Source organism: Ascidiella aspersa, chromosome 9 (assembly GCF_963924565.1).
Source record: "Ascidiella aspersa chromosome 9, kaAscAspe10.2, whole genome shotgun sequence".
Lineage (NCBI taxonomy): Eukaryota > Metazoa > Chordata > Ascidiacea > Phlebobranchia > Ascidiidae > Ascidiella > Ascidiella aspersa.
In genome coordinates this window covers 3,251,306-3,276,292 of record NC_139455.1, presented here as the reverse complement: position 1 = coordinate 3,276,292, position 24,987 = coordinate 3,251,306, and the positions used below count along the sequence as shown (strand labels likewise).

Here is a 24,987-nt window from a genome sequence, read left to right as displayed (position 1 = left end):
TGTTTTTTAACTCAAGTATAAGTAAAACTAAAGTTTCGCGTAATTTTAAATAATACAAAACTTAAGTTAATAAAGCCACACTTCTTGTCAGTTTAACTTATCTAACTATAGACCTCCAAGGCGCTTTAAATAAAGTTTCAAGTATGAAAAATATTTGGTTGGATAGTTATATAACCATTCGCGAAACTCGAAGTGATGTTTCTTTTTACAGCTTTGCGACGAATTCAAGATAACGCAGTCCAGACCACACAGAAATCATTAGCTTTACTGTAGTAATAGCCACGCTTCATCTTACAAAAACACACAATTTGCTTACCGCCTGATTAAAACCAGGTTCCAACACAGCCATTGGACTGGCATCAGCAAACGCCAGCACAGCCAAGCTCAAAATCGTCACTGCTCCAAGCGAAACCATTTCGCAGTTCGGTAGTTCGACTCTTACTTCTTCGTAGGTTAGTTTTTTCAGTCTCTTCTCCGGTCGGTAGTAACTTGTAGTGTGAAGTTTTTAGCCGCCCGCCTGCTCTTATATAGGAGCCCGCTGCTGTTTTTCTGGTTTCTCTCGAGGTGGGACGACATCTCAGTAGTTTGTTTGTCATCAGGTTCTTATCAATGATTCGCTTGTTTGCCTAGCTAAGGGTGGTGGCGTGATGTCGTCAGCTTTACTTTGAGGCTAGTTAGCGCCGTGGAAACAAAGCAGTGGGGCTATCCAGTGGTCTGCAATTTTCGGTTTCACACGCTCAAAAAATAAGGTAAAATACTATATGATAGTGTTTTGCCGCTCAAGTATGTTATGTACAAATGTTGTGCAAATCATTTTGAAATCCTGACTTGGCAGTTAATATTGGTTTGAAAAATATGAAAACGTTTTCTCTTGTCTAATACAATGGCTATTAAGTTATAAAATATGTAATTCTTCCATCATGGCTTGTCAAAGAATTTGAAACTCATCTACAAACCAAGAAACTTATGTTCGTAAAAAACAATTACGACATACTTTGGAAGAACCGACCACTCAAAATTAGGCCACAAACTACTCTTTTTGCAACATTAGTTTTTTCAAATCGAGGCAAAAAAGGCCAAAGTCCATTCTTCTATAGTGCAAATTTTCCAATCACGAGCACAAAAAGTGCCTGCATTAGGATTTCCCTGCAGAGTGGCCATTGGGTTTCCATGTACAAAAACATGTGTTAAAGAGTTTTACTACTTTAGTTTCAAAGTCGTGACTTTTGGCGACCCTGTCCCGGTCTGCAGACGTATCGATTCCATGTTTGCTCGAATAGATTGCGTCACAGCCACGACTAGGGTACTGGGCGTAATTTCCTGGGAAGTTCGTCTGAGTAGCAAGTATTGAGAATGCGGAAAACCCCAGGTAACATGTTCGCCGAGGTCCATAAATATGCGTCATGCTGGAGAAAAAGTTTTGTCGACCTAAATTTTTCTTGTAAAGTTTGTTTTCGATAGATTGGCGATCAAATAACATATTATGTCAATACAATGTTTCTCTTCAATGTTATTTTCCCAGTGTTGTAATGACTTAAGTTGATGAAGTCACTTTTTTCAACTGAATTGACTTTTCTTAAGTTATTTTGGACAAATTACTTGAGTTGAAATTAAGTGTTTTTTTTATAAAATTGGGTTTATTTATCCACGTTTATGCACATAAAACAATTTGCTTGCTAAATGTTGAGTTTTGCTTATTTTTTAGTTAAGTAATTGCTCATAATCGTTCAAGAATTTCGAATAATTTGGCGTTTTATTTTTATGACTCTAGTTATGACTTGACTGCAACTTAAGTTGTTTTACAAACAACTTGACTGGGACTTAAGTCATTTTCAAATGACTTGTTTATAACACGTATTCTCCTACAACAAATTCAAACGGTGTTGACGGTTAAATGAAAGATACAAATATAAATGTGTTTAACAACTGTGAATGTGACTAACTTTTAATAGGTGGGATTGATTATTTTGTTCCTGGCAATAAATGAAATATAAACTGTGTTGTGGCTATATTGACTTGGTACACACAGCACGACCGAACAGTTATCTTGCGTGTTGCTTAACAAAATGTTTTTTTGATAAATTACTCTTCTTTTGAGCTTCATATTACTGAAACGTAAGAATGTATTTTGAACTGACTTTCGTTAATAAAGTCTTTTCGCTAATAGTTTTTAGTTTGCATTAGCTGTCGTAACTTTTGGGAAATATGTGTGCCATGGGAAAACAAAAGAATATTTGAAAAATTATAAAATTATCGCCAAAGATAAAACCTAAATCTACACAATATGCATAAAATGGCGTATCTTTATGTAATCCAAAGCCATTGGCAGAAGGCTTCTGCTTGTCGATGTTCCGTTGACGCGTATATTGATAATAAAACTCAAAGTTTGAAAAACCCGAGTAAAACCAGGATCAGTCGTTTTATTAATTTTATTGTTACTTTGCTTTGTATATTATGACATATAGGAACTGACGATGTAAGTATAATAGGCGAAATACATGTTCATTAATAAAAAGTCTGATCCTGGTTTTACTCGGGTTTTTGGAGTTTTGTTGTCTGCAATCAAATAGTGCATCTTTCTAAAACTAGCCGTAACCAATCCCTAAAGACAAGCATTGTCTTTGTCTCATAGTCATGCCATACATGATTTATTGGCATAAGGTTTACCAACGCCAGCCACAGCACGTACTAATAATCCAAAGGTCATTCTAACACAGTTTGCGTCGATTTCTTTGGGAGAGAGTATTTCTCCGATCGGTCAGGGGCGGCATTATGAACAGTTCCTCGCTCGCTAAGTTACCGAGCTCGTTTTAGCGAGGGATGAGCGAGCGAGAAACTCGCAAACGCATTTGGTATTACGAACGGTCCTCGCCAACACCTCGCTATAACGAGACGCACGCGCGAGAGAATGCGTCAAAATCATAAGAAAAAGGACGACTGACTCAGCAAAATTGCTGCAGAAACGTCGTTTGGCGCTTTGTTTTGGAAATTGTTAGCTGCTTTTGAATGTTAAATTTGTTATGAAACAATTTTCAGGTGAACCGCATGAATTTTATTCCTAATTAGTCGATTATAGAAAACGGTTTTGGGAAACAACGTTTGGTGCGGGTCTATAATCCTACCACAACGCATAATATTTGGGTTAGGGTGCGAGTTAGCGTTAGGGTTAGGGTGGGTCAAGTATTAATATTAAATAATGACTGTTACAAACGCTAACTCGCACCCTATTTAACAATTGTGGAAGGATTCTAGCACCCAACGTTTATATATGTGTGTAAAGTTTATATTCACTTCAAAAGAAGAAAGACATTTATATTCACTTCTAAGTTTGAAAAACCATGTGTTACTAGTTTACCAAAAAAATAATAAAACTTGGGAGACACTGAAAAAAGCAGTCCAATTTGGACATTCCTGAACCACCGATAAGTTGTAGCAGAAGAGCAGCATGAGAACCACCTACAACTTTGTATAGATCAATACAATTTGGAAAAACACAAATAAGTCTTGAATCATCTTACTTTCAAAGAGCGAGACAATGGAATAGTCGGTTTGCAGTTTGTGCACAAATATTGTTTTCTTCTAGTTCCCAAAAATAGCTATCATACAATGTCAGCTGTGAACTTTGGTAAAAGCAAATTTCTTTGTATAAAAATAAATGAATTGGGCTGCAGTTTAACCCTTTATATTTGGTAATATAATTTACAATTGTATTGCCTAAATATTTTGCTGTGTGAAATTTTTGGGCTTGCTAAAATAATGCTTTAGCATAACTTATTTCGTTCAACTGAAAGTATATTATTTTCTCTTTTTATATTCTATTATATGTTTTTGTGACTCAAAAATACTTCATAAGCTTACATGCAACAGCATATTTTTTAAACAATAGTAAATTGTGTTTGTGATTCTAATTACACTTCTGGCTCAAGGGTTTCTTTGGATTATTTAATACAAAACTATTTTGTTCCTAAAATAACATAAGTTTTATAAAGTTTATCTTCACTTTTGAAGCTCTTGTTTATTGTATAATGAATGAATCATGACAGATGCTGGACCACTGGTACACCATGGTATTATAATACCTCATACAAAAATACTCTTTTGATGCAAAATATACATGTATGAATATCAATTGCTAAAAATTACCTATTTGTTATAAAAAAAATGTTCACATTTTTGCATTAGTTGATTATTACTGAATATATGTGTTTAATAAACTGACTCAACAGCACCAATAAAATAAGTCATGGCATAAATATGCTGCTTTTGTAAATTCTTAATTGGTTGAATAAAAAAACGTTTAAAGTGAAGTTGGTTTTAAATCAGTGTGTAGCATAGACGCCGACTTTTTTGACAGGTGTGCGAAAATTTGTGCCAAGTATGACGTCACAAAATGTCCACTAAAAATATAAGTTTACATGCAGAGTGGTAAAAGAGTTAAAATGTATTTTAAGGTCAATAAAATTGACTAACTGCCGGAATATGTGTAAAATAGTAACTCAAGTTGTAGGCATCAACAAAAATATAAAGAAATAGTTATCATTGATTTTTTTTTAGGGGGGGGAGGGTGGCGTAGAAGTCTTCACTGGGAATGTTATTGGCGCCGTAAGCACCTCAAACTTCATATTGTGTAGGTAGGAGATCGCCTAAATCCATATTTCACGCCGTTTTGGTGAGAAATCCACAAATGATTTATGACATCCATTAGTTGTCGGCATTATTATAAACGTTTACTGATAAAAAAAAATGATTATTTTAACAGCAGTTAGGTTTTTAGAACACAAATTAGGCGTTACCGAGTGGTCTGAGCCGCTCGTTAGTTAGCGAGGAGTTTAGCGAGATTTTGGTAACGAGAAGTGGGTTCGTAATACCAAAAGTCGACTTAGCGAGCTCGTGCGTCGTTAGCGAGCTCGCTCAACTTAGCGAGGTGTGTTCATAATGCCGCCCCAGAACAAACAGTACGTGACTGCTGTAACAGGCTACAGGACAAGGGTGGTAAACATATTGGGGGAAAGCATATGTATTTGCATTCCACGATTACATGTGGCGCAATATACACCGGAGATAGCACAAACAATAATATCCCGTTTCTAGAAAAAGACTCAAACAGCACTTTTAGGAACTTGTAGCTATACATTCCGTGTTTTACTTGTATTAATTTTAATCCCAACATAGCAACAACGCGCCTCTGAAAATTTACCTGGGGCATTTTAATAAGAGGCAAAACGAATTCGAGCATATTAACAAAATGTTGGCCAGCCCTGGACAAGGGTGTATCAATAGTTTAGATTATAATCTATTCTTCTAACTTTACAACCCAAAAACGGAATTTTCAGGCAAATAAATCAAAACGAAAGTTGTATTTTATATGTTTATAGCAATAAAGTAATAGTTTTTGCTAAGTTTGCCATTGCTACGTATTCGAACAAATTACATTTAAATTCCATTTTAAGCCCTATCGCGTACATTTGTACTAATTTTTTTGCGACTTACCGACCAGGGCAAAAATGAAAGGCTCTTTGTCGCAAATTGAACTATGACCTAATTTCTCAAGACTTAACGCGTTACATTCGCCATTAATAATTTTACATCGCCTGGGGTTGGTCCTGGTGTTTACAAGCCAAAATGCCATCACCGACCTTTTGCAAATCAAAGGTCGCAAACTGAAGGGTATAAAAGAGGTCAATATTTTCGCTCAAGGACTACTTAGGGTGTCCTATGCATCGGTTACTGCCCTTAAACAATTGCGCGATCCACTTTAAGCGTTTGTCAAGTGTTTGTCTTTCGTCCCGTCGCGAATGCTTACTATGCTAATGGCCGGAAAGCGGAATTTCTTTAAGCTGACTTTGCGCGAGACAAAATGTGTCACAATTTTTATTTACAGGCTGCATCTAAAATTATACCTTAGGGACTCGCACAAAAAACACCTACATTACAGCGTATAATAGACTCTATATGTTCAAATTCCAAAGCAACGTTTCGCCAATGAACTTTGACCTTTTTGACTGTGCCTGATTTATGCAAACTGAAAAAATAAGTCGACTGACTCTGAGGTAGTTTTGTATATGGTTAGATTCGTTGAGATTGGTTCTGAGAAAGATTTCTCCTAAATTAAACAAAGCTGAGCAAGAAATAAGACATAGCTCATGTTAATTTAATTTAAACTTTTTTTTGTGCTAATACCTTATGTTTTGTCTGAGTCACCAAAGCTTTATTGTCTTACTCTATACGTTTAATATTTGTGTCGTATCGAAAAACGGTTGAGTAACGCTGATTTTAAACCTATTAGATGACATTGCGTTGTACTAACACTCGGACAAGCCACTTATAATTTGATAAGTACCATACAAAACATCTTATTAAGAATTGTACCCCAATAGTTACACTAAATAGATAGAGCTTAAAAAATAGGCATTTTTCAGATTCAAAGTGAAAACCAGACAAAAAATTAAGTTTTCACACACAACTGACTCTTTATATAGCTTAAATGTTTATACAAAACAGCAACGATTACATTTTAACGAGGTGAAATGGTGTATTGAATCAATTAAGGGAACTATAAGTCTAACGCAAGAGAGAGAATAACATGTGAAAAATTGCGCGATGAATGGTTGACCTTGAGAAACACGTGGTATAATAAAAAAATAGCACGGGAGTTTACTTTGTCACGACGACCGAAATTCGAGTAATTTTTCAGCGATCTGTGATGTGTTTTGAGGCGCACCAACAAGACACCAATAACTATACAGATTTGGTCGTCGGGCTGTTAGCTAATGATGCAGAAAAAATGGCAGGGTTGGCTTGTTTTGTGTTTAATACAAAAAGGGTTGCTTGAGGCCAATTACAGAAAGCTGAGATTATTTCACTTTGAGTAAGCGTTACCAAGAAAAGCTTTAGGGTTTATTTTGTTCTATGTTCGGTACAAGTTTTATTATTACTGGTGTCATAAATAATAACTAAGTAGAGATTTAGTGATAATTGGTATATAACTTTTTCGAAACGTTATCGGAAAACAAGTTTTTTTATGACTGATATCATTTTCTGATATCATGTAGTGATGGAAAAATTAAAAAAACATCAACGTTTTTCTATGAATGAAAAACTAGATTTACTCACAGTTTAAAAAAACACTTATACAGAAATTTTAACACAAAAAAGCACAACCCTGAAAATCTGTCGATAATAATTACTTGCTCTAATGACACAGCGCAACGAAGGCAGAACGCCCTGATTTTTCTCGGCAAAACCAGTCTTGAAATTTACCAAAAAACACCACTTTATTTCCAAATAAAGCATAATAGGTTGCGCCGTGTCACCGAAAACAAAACGAGCGAAGTTGAAAGCGCTATATATTGAATAAAGTAGAGAGAATAAATATGGCGAAGAATATATGAACGTATATGGAGAATTGAAGGGCGACTAATGAGAAGGCACGCACACGTAATTATTGCACGCAATCCACGGTTTGTTCGGTTTTGTGCAAAGAAAAAGAAACAAAATGTGAGGATTGTGAATACAGAAAGGCTTTGAACTATATGGCGTGTAAAATATCGATTGCGTTCGGTGAATGACGTCGACGATGATTATTCCTGCACAAAAAATAAGGTTTCGTTGTTATTTTGACAGAAGAAGGTTTGTCTGTCCCAAGCCTTTTTAATTACACACTTGCAGCAGCAATTTAATTTACAAATCGATATTTGACAAAAATAAAAAACCTTAAGCCTAAGTCAGGGGTTCTTAAACTTGGGTCCATGGAATAGTTTTAGGGGGTCCATGAAGGCCTAGTTAAAAAAATAGTGTATGTTTATTTAGAAAACACTATAATTTAAAATTAAACGGTTTTGGAATGAATGTATAGTTCGACTCCATTCAACTTTCACATTTTTCGGACCGAAATAACAGAGTCATGAAGTCTATTTGTTTTGTGACGTCAATTTATGACGACGTTATTTTGGAGCATTTCCTGTCTACCGGGGTCCGTGTAAAGCAAAAAAAAAATTTAGGGGTCCTCGGTAAAAAAGGTTTAAGAACCTGGCCTAAGGAGACCTCGTATGTTCAGCTTAATTTAAGAAAAGAACGTACAAACAAGGAATGAACTTACGATTGCAGTTGTACGATGAAACGAAGTGCTAACATCCCGGTACGTTGTACGGCCAATCGCACAAGCCGATAGCTGGGTTGAAAGCTGTACCCGGAGCACAAGACCGAGTGTAGAGTATTCCTGGAAAGAAAGCAACCAATTAACTAACGGTTCCTCGTTTTTTTCTTCGTGATAGAAAGCTTAGTGTAAAAGTGGGTAATAGCAAAAGCAGTTGTTTCAAAACCGATTCACTGGACATGGACATATAGCGATTTATAGATAAAAAAGACGTTGACAATAGTTGCTGTTACAATGCTATGCAATACAACCATTACTACCGTTGTATTTCCAAAACTAAGTTTTCATGAACATGAATAGCAAGATAAAATAGATGTGATTGATGTCGGTAAGCCTTTTCGAAGGCACCCAGTATAATATTATGAGTATGCCGTAATTGTTGGTCAGCACGACTTCAGCGGGTTCAATGGCTACGTTTCATGAACATGGCTAACAAGACTCACTAAGTGTCGATACCTAGCCTACCTACACCGGGTAGAATCAAAAATCGAAACGTCTTCCTAAACATGACGCCGATTTATTGACATATTCGGCCTTGTTATTTATACTCAGTACCTAAGTGTTTCCAATTCACCTAAATTCCCCTTTTTCACAGGAAGTTTTATCTACGTAAAATTTCGATTAGTAGTGTTTAAAGCAGAATACAGTTTCAGACAGTCCAAATTAAAAGCGGGCAAAGAATATGCGCAAAATTTCACACAGAACTATAGGCTCACCTGCTCCGCACTGGTAGAACTTATCGCAGTCTCCGGGCTTTACGAAGGGTGCGCCACTTATTGGTTCACCGTTAGGTCCATTGCAGGTAGGCACTAAAACAAAACAAAAGCAATGTAAGGTTCTCTTCTAACGCAAACCACTACTGTTTAGGGAGTTTTAGACAAGAAGGAAAGGAAAGGGGTTTGATGAGCAAAAAGGGAACAAAATGATGAACCATCTGTGTCCGGAGCATCCGCGCAACCTCCGGAACAAAGGAACTTGATCTTGTAGTCGAGACACGCGTATCCGCTGACCTGGTCTTTGTTGTGACACACGAGTCCCTTTGTGGTACAAGTCTGCAGAAAGAAATACGAAGGTTGGAGAAAATATTGTAAGGGTTTTATTGGGCTTTGGTACCCGTGATTATTTTACTTTAGTCAATCTCATGTTGGTTACATTGTGTCAGCCTACATCGTTGGTTTCATAATAACGACAGATATTTTCCAAAAAAACGTAATTAAAGTTAAACAGTTATATATTTTAGCCATTACAGGGTGAAATTGTTTCTATCCTAAAATGTTCCTTTCTTAAGATCGACAAATGACTTAAAACATTGACATAACTACTGCAGGATGAATTGATTTTTCAATACATTTTAGCAAAACTGAATGGTTTTTGGGAAATTTGTATATTTTGTTGTTGGGACTTTAATAGATTTTTTAAACTGAAACAACTATATATCAAAAACCAAATAATCGTTTTCACGTAAACGAAAACATAATTTTTTATTATTTGTTTCGAAATTTATTTACCCTGTCTCCCCACAACACTTAACCCTATGGTTAACATCATGTCCAAAACGCAAATAACACACTTCTGAACAATCCAAATCCTGTACAGCGAATTATATCAATTAAATCTCTCACCATGATATCCCCAGTCGTGTTCCAAAGGTCCCCGCCATCAGAGCACGCGCACAATGCCTTGCTTATAGTCTGGCCCTTTTCTTTGCATATGGCGCCATGTAAGCTTTCTATGTGGGTCACCGATTCGTAGTCGCCTGACGTTATAGCGGCTGAAGGGTGGTGCATGTTGTACCAGTAGGACCATTTGCCAGGACAACTGTCTTCTGAAAAAATGGACAGTCGTTTTGTTATAACGTTTTGGCTTTTTGGCAGACATTGTGTAATTGGCTTAGCCGATTTACTTCGTTTTTAGGGAAATTGAGACGTAATTTTACAATATACTTATGTATTTATATATGGATGCATAATTTTAATTATTCAGCTACCCTTGTTTCTGATAATAAATACATAAGTTTGCCAAATATTAACTGAAAAGTTACCAAAACGTTTCGAGTTTTTTTTAATATTTTGGATCTTTATTAAATGTTTTTTTTGTGAATTTAGAACCAAAATAGGGACATAGAAGGTCTTGTAAATGGCAATGTTCAAAATAGTAAACAGCTTATGACCCAATCGCGAATTGCTAACCTACGCGTAGCATATATCTACACACATACGCCATTTTAATGGTTCCAGTCTAAATTCCAAAACGGGGTAACTCGTACTAAAGATAACGCATTTTTAAACTCACATTATTTTAACTATAGAAAACAATTAAAATATGGCATTATGGAAGTAATGAATAAATTATTGTAATGAATGAATTAAAAATGACTGCACCCGATGAACATGTTTACATTCACATTTTGCAATGATAATAAATTTAAAAAATGAAGCTTGTAATGATAGTAATTGATATATAAGGATGACGATAGTCAAAAAAGACAATATATTATAATATGCAAATACATATTTCCACGTATTTTTAAAAGTCGACGAAATAGTTTCCGAACATTCAATAGCTTTTTAATTGCAAAACATTGCGTTGGCAAAGCAACATTTTATTCAAAGCCAAATGAAAACACCACAGCCATTACCAATTCCAGTTATACATGAAAAAGATTAGAATTATAAATGTTTGCTCAACTAATAAAAAAATATTAGGTAGCCGGCAAATAATGATAAATATAAGTTGTAAGATTAAGGTAATCGCTTGTTGTACAATGCGGCAACAAAAATAAATTAAGATAATGAAAAATTACAATGAAGTATGAATAAAGAATGACTGCACATGATGAATGATTACACTAAAAATTCAAACTGATTAATAAAGCCATATGACGTCACAGTAATTTGAAAACAAGTTGTTCCATATTATGCATGGGCGTATTATCAAAACTAAATTATAACAATTAAATCGGCATTGCAAAACATCGAGTTTAAACATCCTTAATTTATTGATAAGACACCACATAAATTAAAGTTCAGCTCTACCCATAAAAAAAAACTTGAAAATATTTCCTAAATTGTGTGAAATATTAAAATAAGATAATTTATATTGGCAAAATGTAATGCTATATGTAAGCAAATGATTGAATTAGTTCATAAATTTCAGATATTGTAAGGTTTTGGATTTATAAGCTTTGTTTCGTCAAAGGCGCAGGTAAATTGATATGTAAAAGTTTTCCAGGATGTAGTTACTCTCAAATCCCAAGAAAATGATACATTTTTGTGAACTGACCAACAAAAATGCAAAACAAAATGCCACAAAACACCAGCAATTAAAACAATTCAAAATGGATGACAAGCAATACAAGATGGACGACGAATTACGAGCGGCCACTCTGATTGGACAAAGCGATGTGGGCGTGGTCGTATCCATCCCTTGGCACTCTGGTATACCTTTCAGCTGTCGGCGTCAGCTCGATTAGTTGTGATGACGTTCGGATGACGTGGAAAGATTTTGATGACGTCAGCGGACTATTGGGTGAGGTTAGTAGGGAAAGGGGATGCGAGAAAAAAGTTCGGGCCAAAGAAGGTGGCCGCATTACATAGTAAAACTTGTTTTTAACAAAGTCAGCAAATTGAACACTTTAATGTTTAGAGAACAACCGGTGAAATGGGCATCATTAATCAGACAGATTACAGATACGGTACTATACGTACGCGTACGTACATCCATTTAAAACGCTTTACGTGACATTACGCTGCAAAATTGTGTATAGATTTTTTAATAAAACAAACTTAGGTTAAGTATTGCGAAACATTTGTTAATCAAATCCTAGCGTTTCTAAAGGTAACGATAAACAAAAAAGTTTTAAAAGGACCAGTCTTAAGTGAAAGACAATTCGTATAGTTTAACTTTGTTTGAATTTTTTAGGCTGCGAACTGGGAAATTCCCTCGGACCCTTACCCGGTGAGGCCCCACATCCGGGTACATTGTAAGGGTGATCGCAAACTCCGATGTTGGGGTTAAAAGCGGTCCCGGGGGCACATGGCATCGTGTAGCGGTATCCGTTGGAACACTAAGGGATTGTAAGACAAATGTTGGTTGGAAATAAGGTTTCCGATCGGATCGGAGCCGATACCCATAGTATCATTACACTTGTGATAATAGAGTAGTATAGGTGCCGTTACGATACTAAATTATTAAAGGTACTTTAATCTAGTAATTTAATTTCTACACGCTAAGTGAATTTCACCTTAATAACCTGATAAAAACTATATGTTGACGTTTTAATTTACTCCATTTTGTTTGTTTGACCATAGTAATGACGTCATTGGTATCGGTAGGTTTATAGGTTTAAAATGTGAAGTATCAGACGTAATAAGAATATCAAAGCCCATACAGAAGTAGGTATCATCTTGACTTCTGTATGGGCTTTGATATTCTTATTAGGTCTTACTACAACCTCCAACTATTATGCTCTCATGTATCAGGCATCCCTATAGTTGCAAACTATATTATAAAAATAATTAATTTGGTATCGCTTAGGCTCCGTTCCGATGCTGATGAACAACTCATATACTCTCCAGGTAAAGTTTGACGATAAAACGATTAAACGAAAAAAAAACATCGTCTCAAGTAAACACAATAACGCATACCTGATAAAAGTGGTCGCAATCGCCTGGCTTTTCAAAGGGAGCCGAACTGATGGGATAACCAGCAGTGTCGATACAATCAGCTAAAAAGAACATGCAACACATAGTTAAGTTGATTAAAAACTATCTATGCTTACTTTACATTTGGTTGGTCGCCTTTTGTATTTTTATTTAGCCGGGTTATGCGTACTTACAGCTGTTTGGATTATTGTTCCAAGTATTGGTATTTTGCAATAACTCAATTTGGTCGAGATGCAGATATTTTATGAATGCTAGTAGCCTACTAAGATATCTATTATACCGCCCCAATGTACCAACATTTTTAAATCAAAAGGTGGCTATTTTAAAACCGTTTATATTCAAAAACTAAATATCTAAGCACAAGGTTTGGGTAAAACGTTTGTTTTATTTAAATGTTTACATTATATTTAGGTAGCAACCATTTAGGGTTAAAGCCGCAGAACGTCGTTTCTCGTGTTTCGAGCTGTGTCCTAATTTTTCCCGATGAAGGCAACCTCAATACGAGGTTATAAATAATAAAGGCCGTTAAAAGTTGACAAAAAAGCCAAGAAATTCTTGGTATATTTAGTACCACTGTTTTAAATACTGCTATGATAAAACAAAGCTGCATGTATATGGGCTTTATCCCGTACCATCTAATGGTTTTGGTGTTGTGGTTGTAGTTGGCGGTACAGTCGGTGTAACGGTTCCGCCACAGCCTGGTACGTTGTAGGGATAATCACAAACTCCGATAGCTGGGTTAAACACGGTTCCAGGCGCACATGGCATCTCGTACAAATGTCCATTTGAGCACTTAAAAACATATATTGTTTCAAGTACATTTAATTTTTGACACGCCGTGCAGATTGGCAAGTACCTGATAGAATGTGTCGCAACTTGATGGATTCTGAAAGGGATCTCCGCTGATTGGGTTGCCTGCGCTGTCCACACAACTTGCTGCAAAAATTAAGGTGAGGAAAATTTGGTTAGGAATGTTTGCTTTTATGAGATGCAATGACAAAGTAACATACCGTAAAGATACGTAAGGATAAATGACTAAACCGTAAGTTACATCAGTTTAGCACAGGGGTTCTTAAACTTTTTTTACCGCGCACCCCTAATTTTTTTTTTCTTTGCATGGACCCCAGTAGACAAGAAATGCTCCAAAATGACGTCATAAATTGACGTCACAAAACAAATAGACTTCATGACTCTGTTATTTCAGTCCGAAAAATGTGAAAGGTAAGTGGAGTCGAACTATACATTCAGTCCAAAACCGTTCAATTTTTAATTAAAGTGTTTTCTTTTAAAAAATAATTACTATACACTAGTTGTTTAACTAGGCCTTCGTGAACCCCCTAAAACTAGTTCACGGACGACCCCCAGGGGGTCTATGGACCCCAATTTAAAAAGCCCTGGTTTAGCAGGACAAATCCCATAAAGGCTTGGATAGTTAAACAAATTTTGCTGTTTCTCTTTAAAGGAATAAATGTTCATAAGTTTTATGGTTCTAGTATGATTTTCACAGTTCTAATTTAGTTGCTTTGTGCCGAAGAGTTGCATATAACATTAGACTTACAATGATGGGACGTGTCTTTGGTTGTGGTTGGTGGTACAGTTGGTGCAACGGTTCCGCCACAGCCTGGTACATTATATGGATGGTCACAAACTCCGATTGCTGGGTTAAACACGGTTCCATCCGCACATGGCATCGTGTGTAGGTAGCCGTTGGAACACTATAAGCAAATTGTATAAGCTTAAAATCATCAAACATTTAAGCAAGAGAGTTATATTATTACTCTAGTCGATGGAATGCTAAAAAGGTCTAATTTGTTTCAACAACAATCACAAAAAGAGGTTAACATTATGTTAATTTAACAGCGGAGATTGCGTTGGATTAGTAAAAACTATGTTTAGAACAAATCAGTGCATTTTTATGGCTTATGAAAAGTTAAAAACACAAATGCGTTAAATAAAAACTTTCTATAACGCTTTGAAATTTGTTAAAAATCCAATTTTACCTTTCAGTGTGTTATTTACCTGGTAGAAATGGTCGCAATCTCCCGGCTTTTCAAAAGGATCTCCACTGACTGGGTTGCCATTAGTGTCCAAGCACTGAACTGAAACATATTTTGTATTAAGTCAATAAAGTTACTAAAGAATATCGATGTTGGACTTTTGCCTTTAAAGAGCGCCTTTCAGCAGATATACCATGAAGCTTTTCCAGGAGGGTCGTGCAAATCATATTGAGGTATTTCCAATTTGGTTATGGCAAATATAGCAGCTATATTCTGTTTCGGCATACTATAATTATGTTATTTATTGAGTTTGTTAGAAATCCATTTTAGACTTGCTTTTACATAAATATTCTGTTGATTTCGAATTTACTTTGACCATGGCTCTCACGTTGTAAAACCAGTAATGTTCAAAAAAATATATCTAACAAATAGTTTCTATAATATTTGCAATACATTAGTTCTGTAGCGATTTCATATTCCTAATTATTCGCAATTGACTGAACCGTAAAAAGGATAAAATTCAATTTAATTTTTTAGTAGAAAACTTAATAAATTTTGCAATCTTGAAAAGGTTTATGCATGTCATTAAAACGAACCATTAGGTTTTTTAAAACAACTTGTCAACATTTCTTTAATTAAATACTTTCACAACACTATAGCAACACAGTCAAGAAGTTTAGAATTGCTTGTTACACAACGTACCATCAAATGCTGGTGCAGTAGTTGTCGTAGTTGGTGGTACAGTTGGTGCAACGGTTCCACCACAGCCTGGTACATTCCGGGGCCAGTCGCAAACTCCGATCGCTGGGTTAAACACGGTTCCATCCGCACATGGCATAGTGTACCGGTAGCCGTTGGAGCACTATCAAAATGATCTTTGAGTTATTCTGGTCAATCGATATTGTAAAATATATACTTGTTGGCATATTTTATAAAAATTACCTGATAGAAATTATCGCAATCTCCTGGCTTTTCAAATGGATCTCCACTGACTGGGTTGCCATTAGTGTCCAAGCATTCAGCTACAAAATATTATAGGGTTTTAATATTTGCAGCTTGTTAACTGCCAGTCTAGTACTTTTAAAGTGTTAAGATAAATGGATCAGCATTTCTCAAGTAGGTTAACCACTGGGTGTTAGTTAAAGGAATTCTCGCCAATTTTATAACAAATTATTAACTGACTAAATTCATTATAGCTAAAGCACTTTAAATATAGCTAATCGTATTGATAACTACCTTAGAGTAACTGTACAGAAATTTGGTAAGTCCTCCTAAGTTCTGAGGTTCTTCATTATTTCAAGTAAAAATGTGTAAAAACAACTTGATTAGATTTACAAGATTCAGGTCAGCTTACCATCGTGTGGTTTCTTTGTGGTGGTTGTAGTTGGTGGCACAGTTGGTGCCACGGTTCCGCCACAGCCTGGTACGTTCCGGGGCCAGTCGCAAACTCCGATCGCTGGGTTAAACACGGTTCCATCCGCACATGGCATAGTGTGCAAGTAGCCGTTTGAACACTAAACAAAGGCCCAAATTCAACTAAAGTTTCTGTGATATCTATACGGCAATTTGGCAAAATTATTTTATCACAAGATTAAATCTTGTTTTCTAACTTGGCTTGTAGTGATACATTAAAATCATATTCAACATATTGAAAAATTGCTTTTGGGTTATGCCTTAAGCATTTTACCTGGTAGAAATGGTCGCAATCACCTGGCTTTTCAAATGGATCTCCGCTGACTGGGTTGCCATTAGTGTCCAAACATAATGCTGAAACAAAATTAAAGTTATAGCTTTTGTCGTGTAAAGCCAAATTATAAATTTGGGCGGTTGACCTTGTTGTCCTTTTTATTATCATCATGCTGCAGCACAAGCACGTTTAACAATATATATTTTGGCTCCGACTAAATAAAATAAAACCGTATACTCTTAGGGATAAATGCTAATTCGCTGAGAGTGTCACAGTTACTGGTAAAACTTACCATCGTGTGGTTTCTTTGTGGTGGTTGTGGTTGGTGGTACAGTTGGTGCCACGGTTCCGCCACAGCCTGGTACGTTGCGGGGCCAATCGCAAACCCCGATCGCTGGGTTAAACACGGTTCCATCGGCACATGGCATCAGATATAAGTAGCCATTGGAACACTTTCAAAACGGAAGAAAATTAGATTAACCATACAAGAGCTTTTTAGTAAGAGCCGCGTTCCTTAAATGTTGTTAAATAAAATGTGGTATTTTCGCTTTTATCGAATTCGTATTTGGAATTCCAAAATTAATGTTGTAAAACGTACAGTCCCTATCCTTTTTTTTACGAATTTCCGCTAAGCTTTGTATGGCTTACTTTAGTTAAAAACGTTTTGCAATTAAATCGAAGTTGTCGCAACTCGCTTGGAATTGTTCCAAATTTACTATCAATATACAGCAAAGCAAAGTTGATATAAAAAACATCAATTAAAATAAATTCCTAGTTGCATTCACAACTCTAGATAATCTTATTTCGGTCCTTAACTTCTGTAAGTTAAAGTAGACAACTAAATGGGTTGCTTTAACACAAGAATTAAAAAAAAAAACACGGCATCAGGTGATAAATGTATAATTTATGCCCAACAAAAATAATCCCTATAGTTAAATGTATGAGTGTGGATGCAAACCTGGTGAAAGTGGTTGCAATCTCCCGGCGCTTCAAAAGGATCACTGCTAATTGGGTATCCGTTGATGTCCACGCATTCAGCTGAAACGTAAATATGCCAGGAAAAAGAAATATATACAGTGTCCCGCTGCCTAGTTCTGTGTCAAAGACTAGATAACACAACGTGGTTTGCTTAATTGCTTTCGCTATTGCTCGTGCTTATCCGAATTAATACGTGATACATAATAATACTCAACACAGTCACGTAATACACTGTTTACATAGAAATCAAGTAATAATCTATAGTTTGTAAACATTACAATACTCTGGTCTAAAAGCTTTTTTTTTTTGTTTTTTTAGCCATTTTAAGCGCGCTGAAATTTTCTTAATGCTTTGTTTACATTTTTTGGGGGCTTAATTTTCAATTCAAAGCCAATTGTATCTTTACATGGTTACTAAAAATCTGTTTGCGTGCGTTTAAATTTCTACACGCGATAGACCATTCTGTGGTATGATATCTAATACAAAGTTTACAAAGAACCAAAAATGGACTTTTGCCATCTTACCATCAAATGGTGTTTTGGTAGTTGTTGGTGCTGGTGCCACAGTTGTAGTTGGTGCAATGGTTCCGCCACAACCTGGTACGTTGCTGGGCCAATCGCAAACTTTGATCGCTGGGTTAAATACAGTTCCGTCCGGACATGGCATCGTGTGTAAGTAGCCGTTCGAACACTGAAAACAGTAACGAAAAACTTAATAAATAAAAACAATTATTTGAAAGCAATTTATAACTGTATATTTCTAGCTAATTTACCAAACAGTTCTATACTATTCAGGGCATTATAGTTTCATATTAACCTGGTAAAAATGGTCACAATCTCCTGGCTTCTCAAATGGTTCCCCACTAATTGGATTTCCACTTGCATCCAAACAATCATCTGAAAACAATAAAAGCTTACAATTATTTTTTCATACAAATTTAAAAATAAACTGTCATTAAAACTGTTATTTTTTTAAATGTAAATTATTGTTATTAAAAAAAGAATCTTACCATCAAATTGTGGTTGGGTAGTTGTTGGTGCTGGTGCCACAGTTGTGGTTGGTGCAATGGTTCCGCCACAACCTGGTACGTTGCTTGGCCAATCGCAAACTTTGATCGCTGGGTTAAACACAGTTCCATCCGGACATGGCTTTGTGTGTAAGTACCCGTTCGAACACTTTAAAGAAAAAACTGAAGTTAGGCGGGAAAGTATTTCATGCATGCCAATCCAGGTAAGAAGGGCTGTCCTTCTATTAGATTCAACCTTTAATACTGTGAACGTCGCTCCACCAACTATTTAAACATGCATCCTGTTAGTGAAATTAATCTTTAGAGAGATGCGAAAACGGGATCGCAACTATATCAACTGAGCTACGCAGTAATAACATCAAGCCATGAATCACCATGGCGCCGTTCTAAATTGCCAATAATCTGTTCGCTAAACTGGTGTTTGGGGAAATTTAAGCTCACGGCCTCGGCAATACCGGGCCTTTGAATCAATAAACTACGAATTGTGAAGGGTGAGGTACATTAACATGGTAACGATGTCGGCTTTGTTTTAATTCGATTTTCGAATGAACTTATTACAAGCTTGCATACCCGTGAAGTTGCTCTTGGTAAGTCTTACAAACCAACTATGGTTGCTCACGTAATTTTGAGTTGCGTGTTTTGGAGACGTTTTAGGTTGGTATGTGTAACGTTATCGCAGATATACACGTATATATAATTAAAAAAGAATAGATTCTGAAACTTGGATTTTAATTACCTGGTAAAAATGATCGCAATCTCCTGGTTTCTCGAATGGATCTCCACTGATTGGATTTCCAGCAGGGTTCAAGCATTCACCTGCAAACATTGCTTTCGTTAAATAGTTTACTTTTGACTTTATCAAAAACATATAAAGTTATGAAATAAGCTATTGCTGCCAGGCATAATATATAATGGAGTGTCGCTCTTCCAGCAGTATATATAATCGACGTTTCGACGTGCTGTACAGAACGTCTTTTGATAACTAACCTTTTTTTACTTGTCGATTTATAAGGAATCTTGTTTTACATGATACGTCAGTATCCTGATGAAGACGTTCTGTACAGCACGTCGAAACGTCGATCTATTATATGTACTGCTGGAAGAGCGACACTCCATTATTTATAAAGTTATGTTTTCCATTATTTATTATTATTAGGTTGCAATACGAATAAGACATCTTACCATCAAACGGTTTGGTGGTAACTGTTGGTGCTGTATCTGGTGCCACAGTTGTTGTCGGACCAGAACCACTTCCACCACCACAACCTGGTACATTGCTAGGCCAATCGCAAACTCCGATGTCGGGGTTAAACGCGGTTCCAGGCGCACATGGCATCACATGCAGGTAGCCGTTGGAACACTGTAAAGAAAATATATATTTTGTCGTAGGCTAAACTGAAATTGGACAGGAAAGGATTTCATGCATGTTAATCACGGTGAGAAGAGATATATTTTTTTGGAATCCACCTCAATATTGACGCAATACTGGTAACTTCGCTTCGCCAACTAATCAACACTTCTCTTTGGTGATGAAAGTAATAAATAGGCTACTTTTACATCCTATTCTTGAAATTGATCTTCAGAGGGATGCGAACCCGGGACCGCAACTATATCAACTAAGCTGCTCAGTAATAAATAAAGTCATAAATCAAATATATTGCTATTGCAAGTGTCATGTTATGCTGTTTGCTAAACTAGTGTTTCATACCGGGTTTTGTTGAATCAATAAACTATTAAAGGTGAAGGGTAAGAAGGTACATTGGAAATAAAGCATGGCAACGACATTTTATTTTCGACTTTATTAAAGTATATTCCGTAAAATTAAAGTAACTTTTGAATTTGGTAAGTCCTACAAACCAAGTAGATAGTTGCACACCTAAACTGGAGTTAGCTTTTTGGAGACATTTTGTGTTTATTTTTATTACAAAGTATGACGTTATCTTTCTTATGTTTAACAGCAGAAGGCCTAAATCGCGGATATACACTTAAATATAATGATTGGTTCAGTCCTATTTAGTCGAAGACTATTTTAAAAAGAAAAGCTTTTCAAACTTGTTTTTTTATTACCAGGTAAAAATGATCGCAATCTCCTGGTTTCTCGAAAGGATGTCCACTGATTGGCTTTCCAGCAGGGTTCAAGCACTCATCTGAAAACATTGATTTCGTTAAAGGGTATACATACTTATGCCTTTATCAAAAACCCTGGTCCACAATATAAGTGTTACAAGAAAGGGCAGTTTATAAAGTTATGTTTTCCATTTTCATTAAGTTGTAATACAAATAGGGAATCATACCATCAAACGGTTTGGTGGTAACTGTTGGTGCTGTATCTGGTGCCACAGTTGTTGTCGGACCAGAACCACTTCCACCACCACAGCCTGGTACATTGCTGGGCCAATCGCAAACTCCGATGTCGGGGTTAAACGCGGTTCCAGGCGCACATGGCATCACATGCAGGTAGCCGTTGGAACACTGTAAAGAAAATATGTATTTTGTCGTGGGCTAAACTGAAATTACACGGTAAATAATTTTTTCATGCTTGTTAATCATGGTGAAAAGAAGTATCTTTCCATTGGAAACCACCTCACTATTGACGCAATACTGGAAATGTCTCTTCACAAACTAATTAACACCTCCTTCCTTAGGTGATGCCTGCCAAAAAAAACTAGCGCAACCCCGATATGCCTGTTGCATTATGTTCATGAAATTAATCTTTAGAGCAGTGGTTCATAACCAGGGTTCAATTGAAATCCTTGGGGTTGGACGAAACTGTTTCAAGGGTTCGGCGAGAACGTCCTCTGAAACATAGATGCTGTTATTTCAAGCTAATTCCGAATCTATTTTATGTTCCAAGGTGTCATGTAACGTTTTACATTCAAATTTGGCCAATTTAACCTATATTAATGCAAGTTTATAATGTGCATATGCCCAGTTGCAACTGATAGGAGGAAGAAACGAATATTGAGCGAAAATTTAGGGTACGACAAAAGCTTGCAGAATAACATAGGGGTTTGACAGGTTGCCAAAGGTTCACTGGTTTAGAGAGATGCGAAACCAAGACCGCAACTATATCAACTGAGCTACGCAGTAATAAATAAAGTTATGAATCAAACACGGCGCCGTTGTAACCTTCATATACTCTTCGCGAAACTGATCTTGGGGAAATTCAGGCTCAAGACCTCGGCCATACCGGTCTTTTGATGAGTCATTAAAATTAAGCAGGGTAACGATGTCTACTTTATTTAATTGTATTTTTGGCTTTATTAAAGTATATTTCGTAGAATTAAACTATTTTGTAAATTTATTGCAGGCTTGTATTCCCGTGATGTTGCTCTTGGTAAGTCTTTCAAACCAAGTAGATAGTTGCACACCTAAACTGGAGTTCATTTTGTGTTTAACAGCATACACGTATATATATTAATTGGTTCAGTCCTATTTAGTCGAAGACCATAATAGCCTTTCAAACTTGTTTTTTTATTACCAGGTAAAAATGATCGCAATCTCCTGGTTTCTCGAAAGGATGTCCGCTGATTGGCTTTCCAGCAGGGTTCAAGCATTCACCTGAAAACATAGCTATCGTTAAAGAGTGTATGTATATACCCATGACTTGAATCAATCAAAAAGCATGGTCCACAACATAAGTGTTAAAAGAAAGGGCAGTTTATAAAGTTATGTTTTCCATTATCATTAAGTTGTAATACAAATAGGGAATCATACCATCAAATGGTTTGCTGGTAACTGTTGGTGCTGTATCTGGTGCCACAGTTGTGGTCGGACCAGAACCACTTCCACCACCACAGCCTGGTACGTTGTAGGGATGGTCGCAAACTCCGATGTCGGGGTTAAACGCGGTTCCATCCGGACATGGCATCGTGTACCGGTAGCCGTTGGAACACTGTAAACATTATCATGTTAAGCCAGTGTATTGGATGGCCATATAAAAGTTAAACCAGCCGGTTAAGAATTTTTTGTAATGCTTTTGATTGGATCCAACTCATGATCTAGACCAGTGATTCAACCTTTTACGAGTGGTGAACCTCTTGCATAGTATTTTAATTATTTATGGTCACTTTTCATATTTTGAAAAAATGTAAAGTCACAAGAAAGGTCTCTGAAGTCCTATTGAAAATCTTAGTTCTACGTAACGGGCAAATAATAATAATAATGTATCCTTGTAGCCCCCGAAGACTGCTCCGTGCCCGTCATACCACGGTTGATAAACACTTTTCTGAGCTATATACCGGGACGTGGCTATATCAATAAATTTAAACAGCTCATTAATAAAACAAGTCCATAAACAACAACTGGGCCAATTTATATTCTTGCATTCTTTTCAGGAAAAAAGATAAATGAAGATGCCAACTACAGTGAAAGGGAACCGGTCGCAATATAAAATGAGCTATGAAGGACCAAGAAAATCAATTTTGCCTACTATGTTCTACTTTTATGCGGACATTAACTAAATGAAACAAAGTACGAACTATTAAGCACAATGCACAAATAGTAACTGTACAGTTTTATCGTCAAGTGTATATAATATTGTGATCTCGCCTAAATGTCGTGAAGTTACCAAATGTGGCGTTATCGTTTTTCAGTATTAAACCGTAAAGGAATAAATCACAGACATACACGTGTGATATTGAGTCATTGAGTCACCCTATTAGGTAAAAACGAATTTAAAGAAATAGCTTATAAAACTTGTGTTTTAATTACCTGGTAGAAATGGTCGCAATCTCCTGGTTTCTCGAATGGGTCTCCACTGATTGGCTTCCCAGCAGGGTTTAAGCAATCACCTAAACCAATATTTTGTTAAATATTTATCTTTTATGCACTTTGGCGAAATAAAGTATTATCTGTACGTGTAAGAGTTTGATCGAACATCCTGGCTATCTTGTATTGTCAAATTGAATAGAAAGGCATCTTACCATCAAATGGTTTGGTTGTAGTTGTTGGTGCTGTATCTGGTGCCCCAGTTGTGGACGGACCAGAACCACTTCCACCACCACAGCCTGGTACGTTGTAAGGCCAATCGCAAACTCCGATGTCGGGGTTAAACGCAGTTCCATCCGCACATGGTTTTGTGTACCGGTAGCCGTTGGAACACTGCATTCAAAGCAATTTATTTTTTTTTAATTCCCTCAATCACAAAAGAAAAAGAATTATTTCGTCAAAAAAACGTCAAAACTTAATAAAACGCCAAGGCTATTTGCCAAATTTTCCAATTTTACCGAAAAACTTTTTTGCTTCTAATGGCCCCAAATTCTTGATTAAACCAGTTTAAGGCGGTTCTAACCGTTTTTTGTTAGAAATTCCGTTAAATTCCACATAAAAATTGGATTTACTGAAAATCGCCAAAAATCGAAAAAACACCAAGGCTATATAGCCTTGCCAAATTTTCCAATTTTACCGAAAAACTTTTTTGCTTCTAATGGCCCCAAATCCTTGATTAAACCAGTTTAAGGCGGTTCTAACCGGTTTTTGTTAAAAATTCCGGTAAATTCCACCTAAAAATTGGATTTACTGAAAATCGTCAAAAATCGAAAAAACACCAAGGCTATAGCCTTGCCAAATTTTCCAATTTTACCGAAAAACCTTTTTGCTTCTAATGGCCCCAAATTCTTGATTAAACCAGTTTAAGGCGGTTCTAACCGGTTTTTGTTAAAAATTCCGTTAAATTCCACATAAAAATTGGATTTACTGAAAATTGTCAAAAATCGAAAAAACACCAAGGCTAGCCTTGCCAAATTTTCCAATTTTACCGAAAAACTTTTTTGCTTCTAATGGCCCCAAATTCTTGATTAAACCAGTTTAAGGCGGTTCTAACCGGTTTTTGTTAGAAATTCCGGTAAATTCCACATAAAAATTGGATTTACTGAAAATCGTCAAAAATCGAAAAAACACCAAGGCTATAGCCTTGCCAAATTTTCCAATTTTACCGAAAAACCTTTTTGCTTCTAATGGCCCCAAATTCTTGATTAAACCAGTTTAAGGCGGTTCTAACCGGTTTTTGTTAAAAATTCCGTTAAATTCCACATAAAAATTGGATTTAATGAAATTCGTCAAAAATCGAAAAAAACACCAAGGCTATAGCCTTGCCAAATTTTCCAATTTTACCGAAAAACTTTTTTGCTTCTAATGGCCCCAAATTCTTGATTAAACCAGTTTAAGGCGGTTCTAACCGGTTTTTGTTAGAAATTCCGGCAAATTCCACATAAAAATTGGATTTACTGAAAATCGTCAAAAATCGAAAAAAACACCAAGGCAATAGCCTTGCCAATTTTACCGAAAAAGTTTTTTGCTTCTAATTGCCCCAAATTTTTGATTAAACCAGTTTAAGGCGGTTCTAACCGGTTTTTGTTAAAAATTCCGTTAAATTCCACATAAAAATTGGATTTACTGAAAATCGTCAAAAATCGAAAAAACACCAAGGCTAGCCTTGCCAAATTTTCCAATTTTACCGAAAAACTTTTTTGCTTCTA

The 24,987-nt window shown here is 36.2% G+C and overlaps 1 protein-coding gene across 1 annotated transcript in view; it reads right to left on the bottom strand.

The window, feature by feature from the left end:
• The window catches only part of LOC146131916 (uncharacterized), a 74,298-nt gene that overhangs the window by 24,341 nt on the left and 24,970 nt on the right, over positions 1–24,987 (bottom strand). Inside the window, exons 18-44 of the mRNA XM_083397133.1 lie at positions 23,434–23,611; positions 23,222–23,301; positions 22,226–22,403; positions 21,990–22,069; positions 20,803–20,980; positions 20,576–20,655; positions 19,691–19,868; positions 19,245–19,324; positions 18,491–18,656; positions 18,298–18,377; positions 18,006–18,171; positions 17,462–17,541; positions 16,796–16,955; positions 16,504–16,583; positions 16,171–16,330; positions 15,759–15,838; positions 15,519–15,678; positions 14,839–14,918; positions 14,378–14,534; positions 13,676–13,755; positions 13,452–13,611; positions 12,802–12,881; positions 12,110–12,221; positions 9,778–9,980; positions 9,087–9,207; positions 8,872–8,964; positions 8,132–8,218 (exon numbers count right to left, since the gene is read on the bottom strand). Of these exons, the coding sequence (XP_083253259.1) occupies positions 8,132–8,218; positions 8,872–8,964; positions 9,087–9,207; positions 9,778–9,980; positions 12,110–12,221; positions 12,802–12,881; positions 13,452–13,611; positions 13,676–13,755; positions 14,378–14,534; positions 14,839–14,918; positions 15,519–15,678; positions 15,759–15,838; positions 16,171–16,330; positions 16,504–16,583; positions 16,796–16,955; positions 17,462–17,541; positions 18,006–18,171; positions 18,298–18,377; positions 18,491–18,656; positions 19,245–19,324; positions 19,691–19,868; positions 20,576–20,655; positions 20,803–20,980; positions 21,990–22,069; positions 22,226–22,403; positions 23,222–23,301; positions 23,434–23,611 (3,337 nt within the window). The remainder of the gene's footprint in view (positions 1–8,131; positions 8,219–8,871; positions 8,965–9,086; positions 9,208–9,777; positions 9,981–12,109; positions 12,222–12,801; positions 12,882–13,451; positions 13,612–13,675; positions 13,756–14,377; positions 14,535–14,838; positions 14,919–15,518; positions 15,679–15,758; positions 15,839–16,170; positions 16,331–16,503; positions 16,584–16,795; positions 16,956–17,461; positions 17,542–18,005; positions 18,172–18,297; positions 18,378–18,490; positions 18,657–19,244; positions 19,325–19,690; positions 19,869–20,575; positions 20,656–20,802; positions 20,981–21,989; positions 22,070–22,225; positions 22,404–23,221; positions 23,302–23,433; positions 23,612–24,987) is intronic.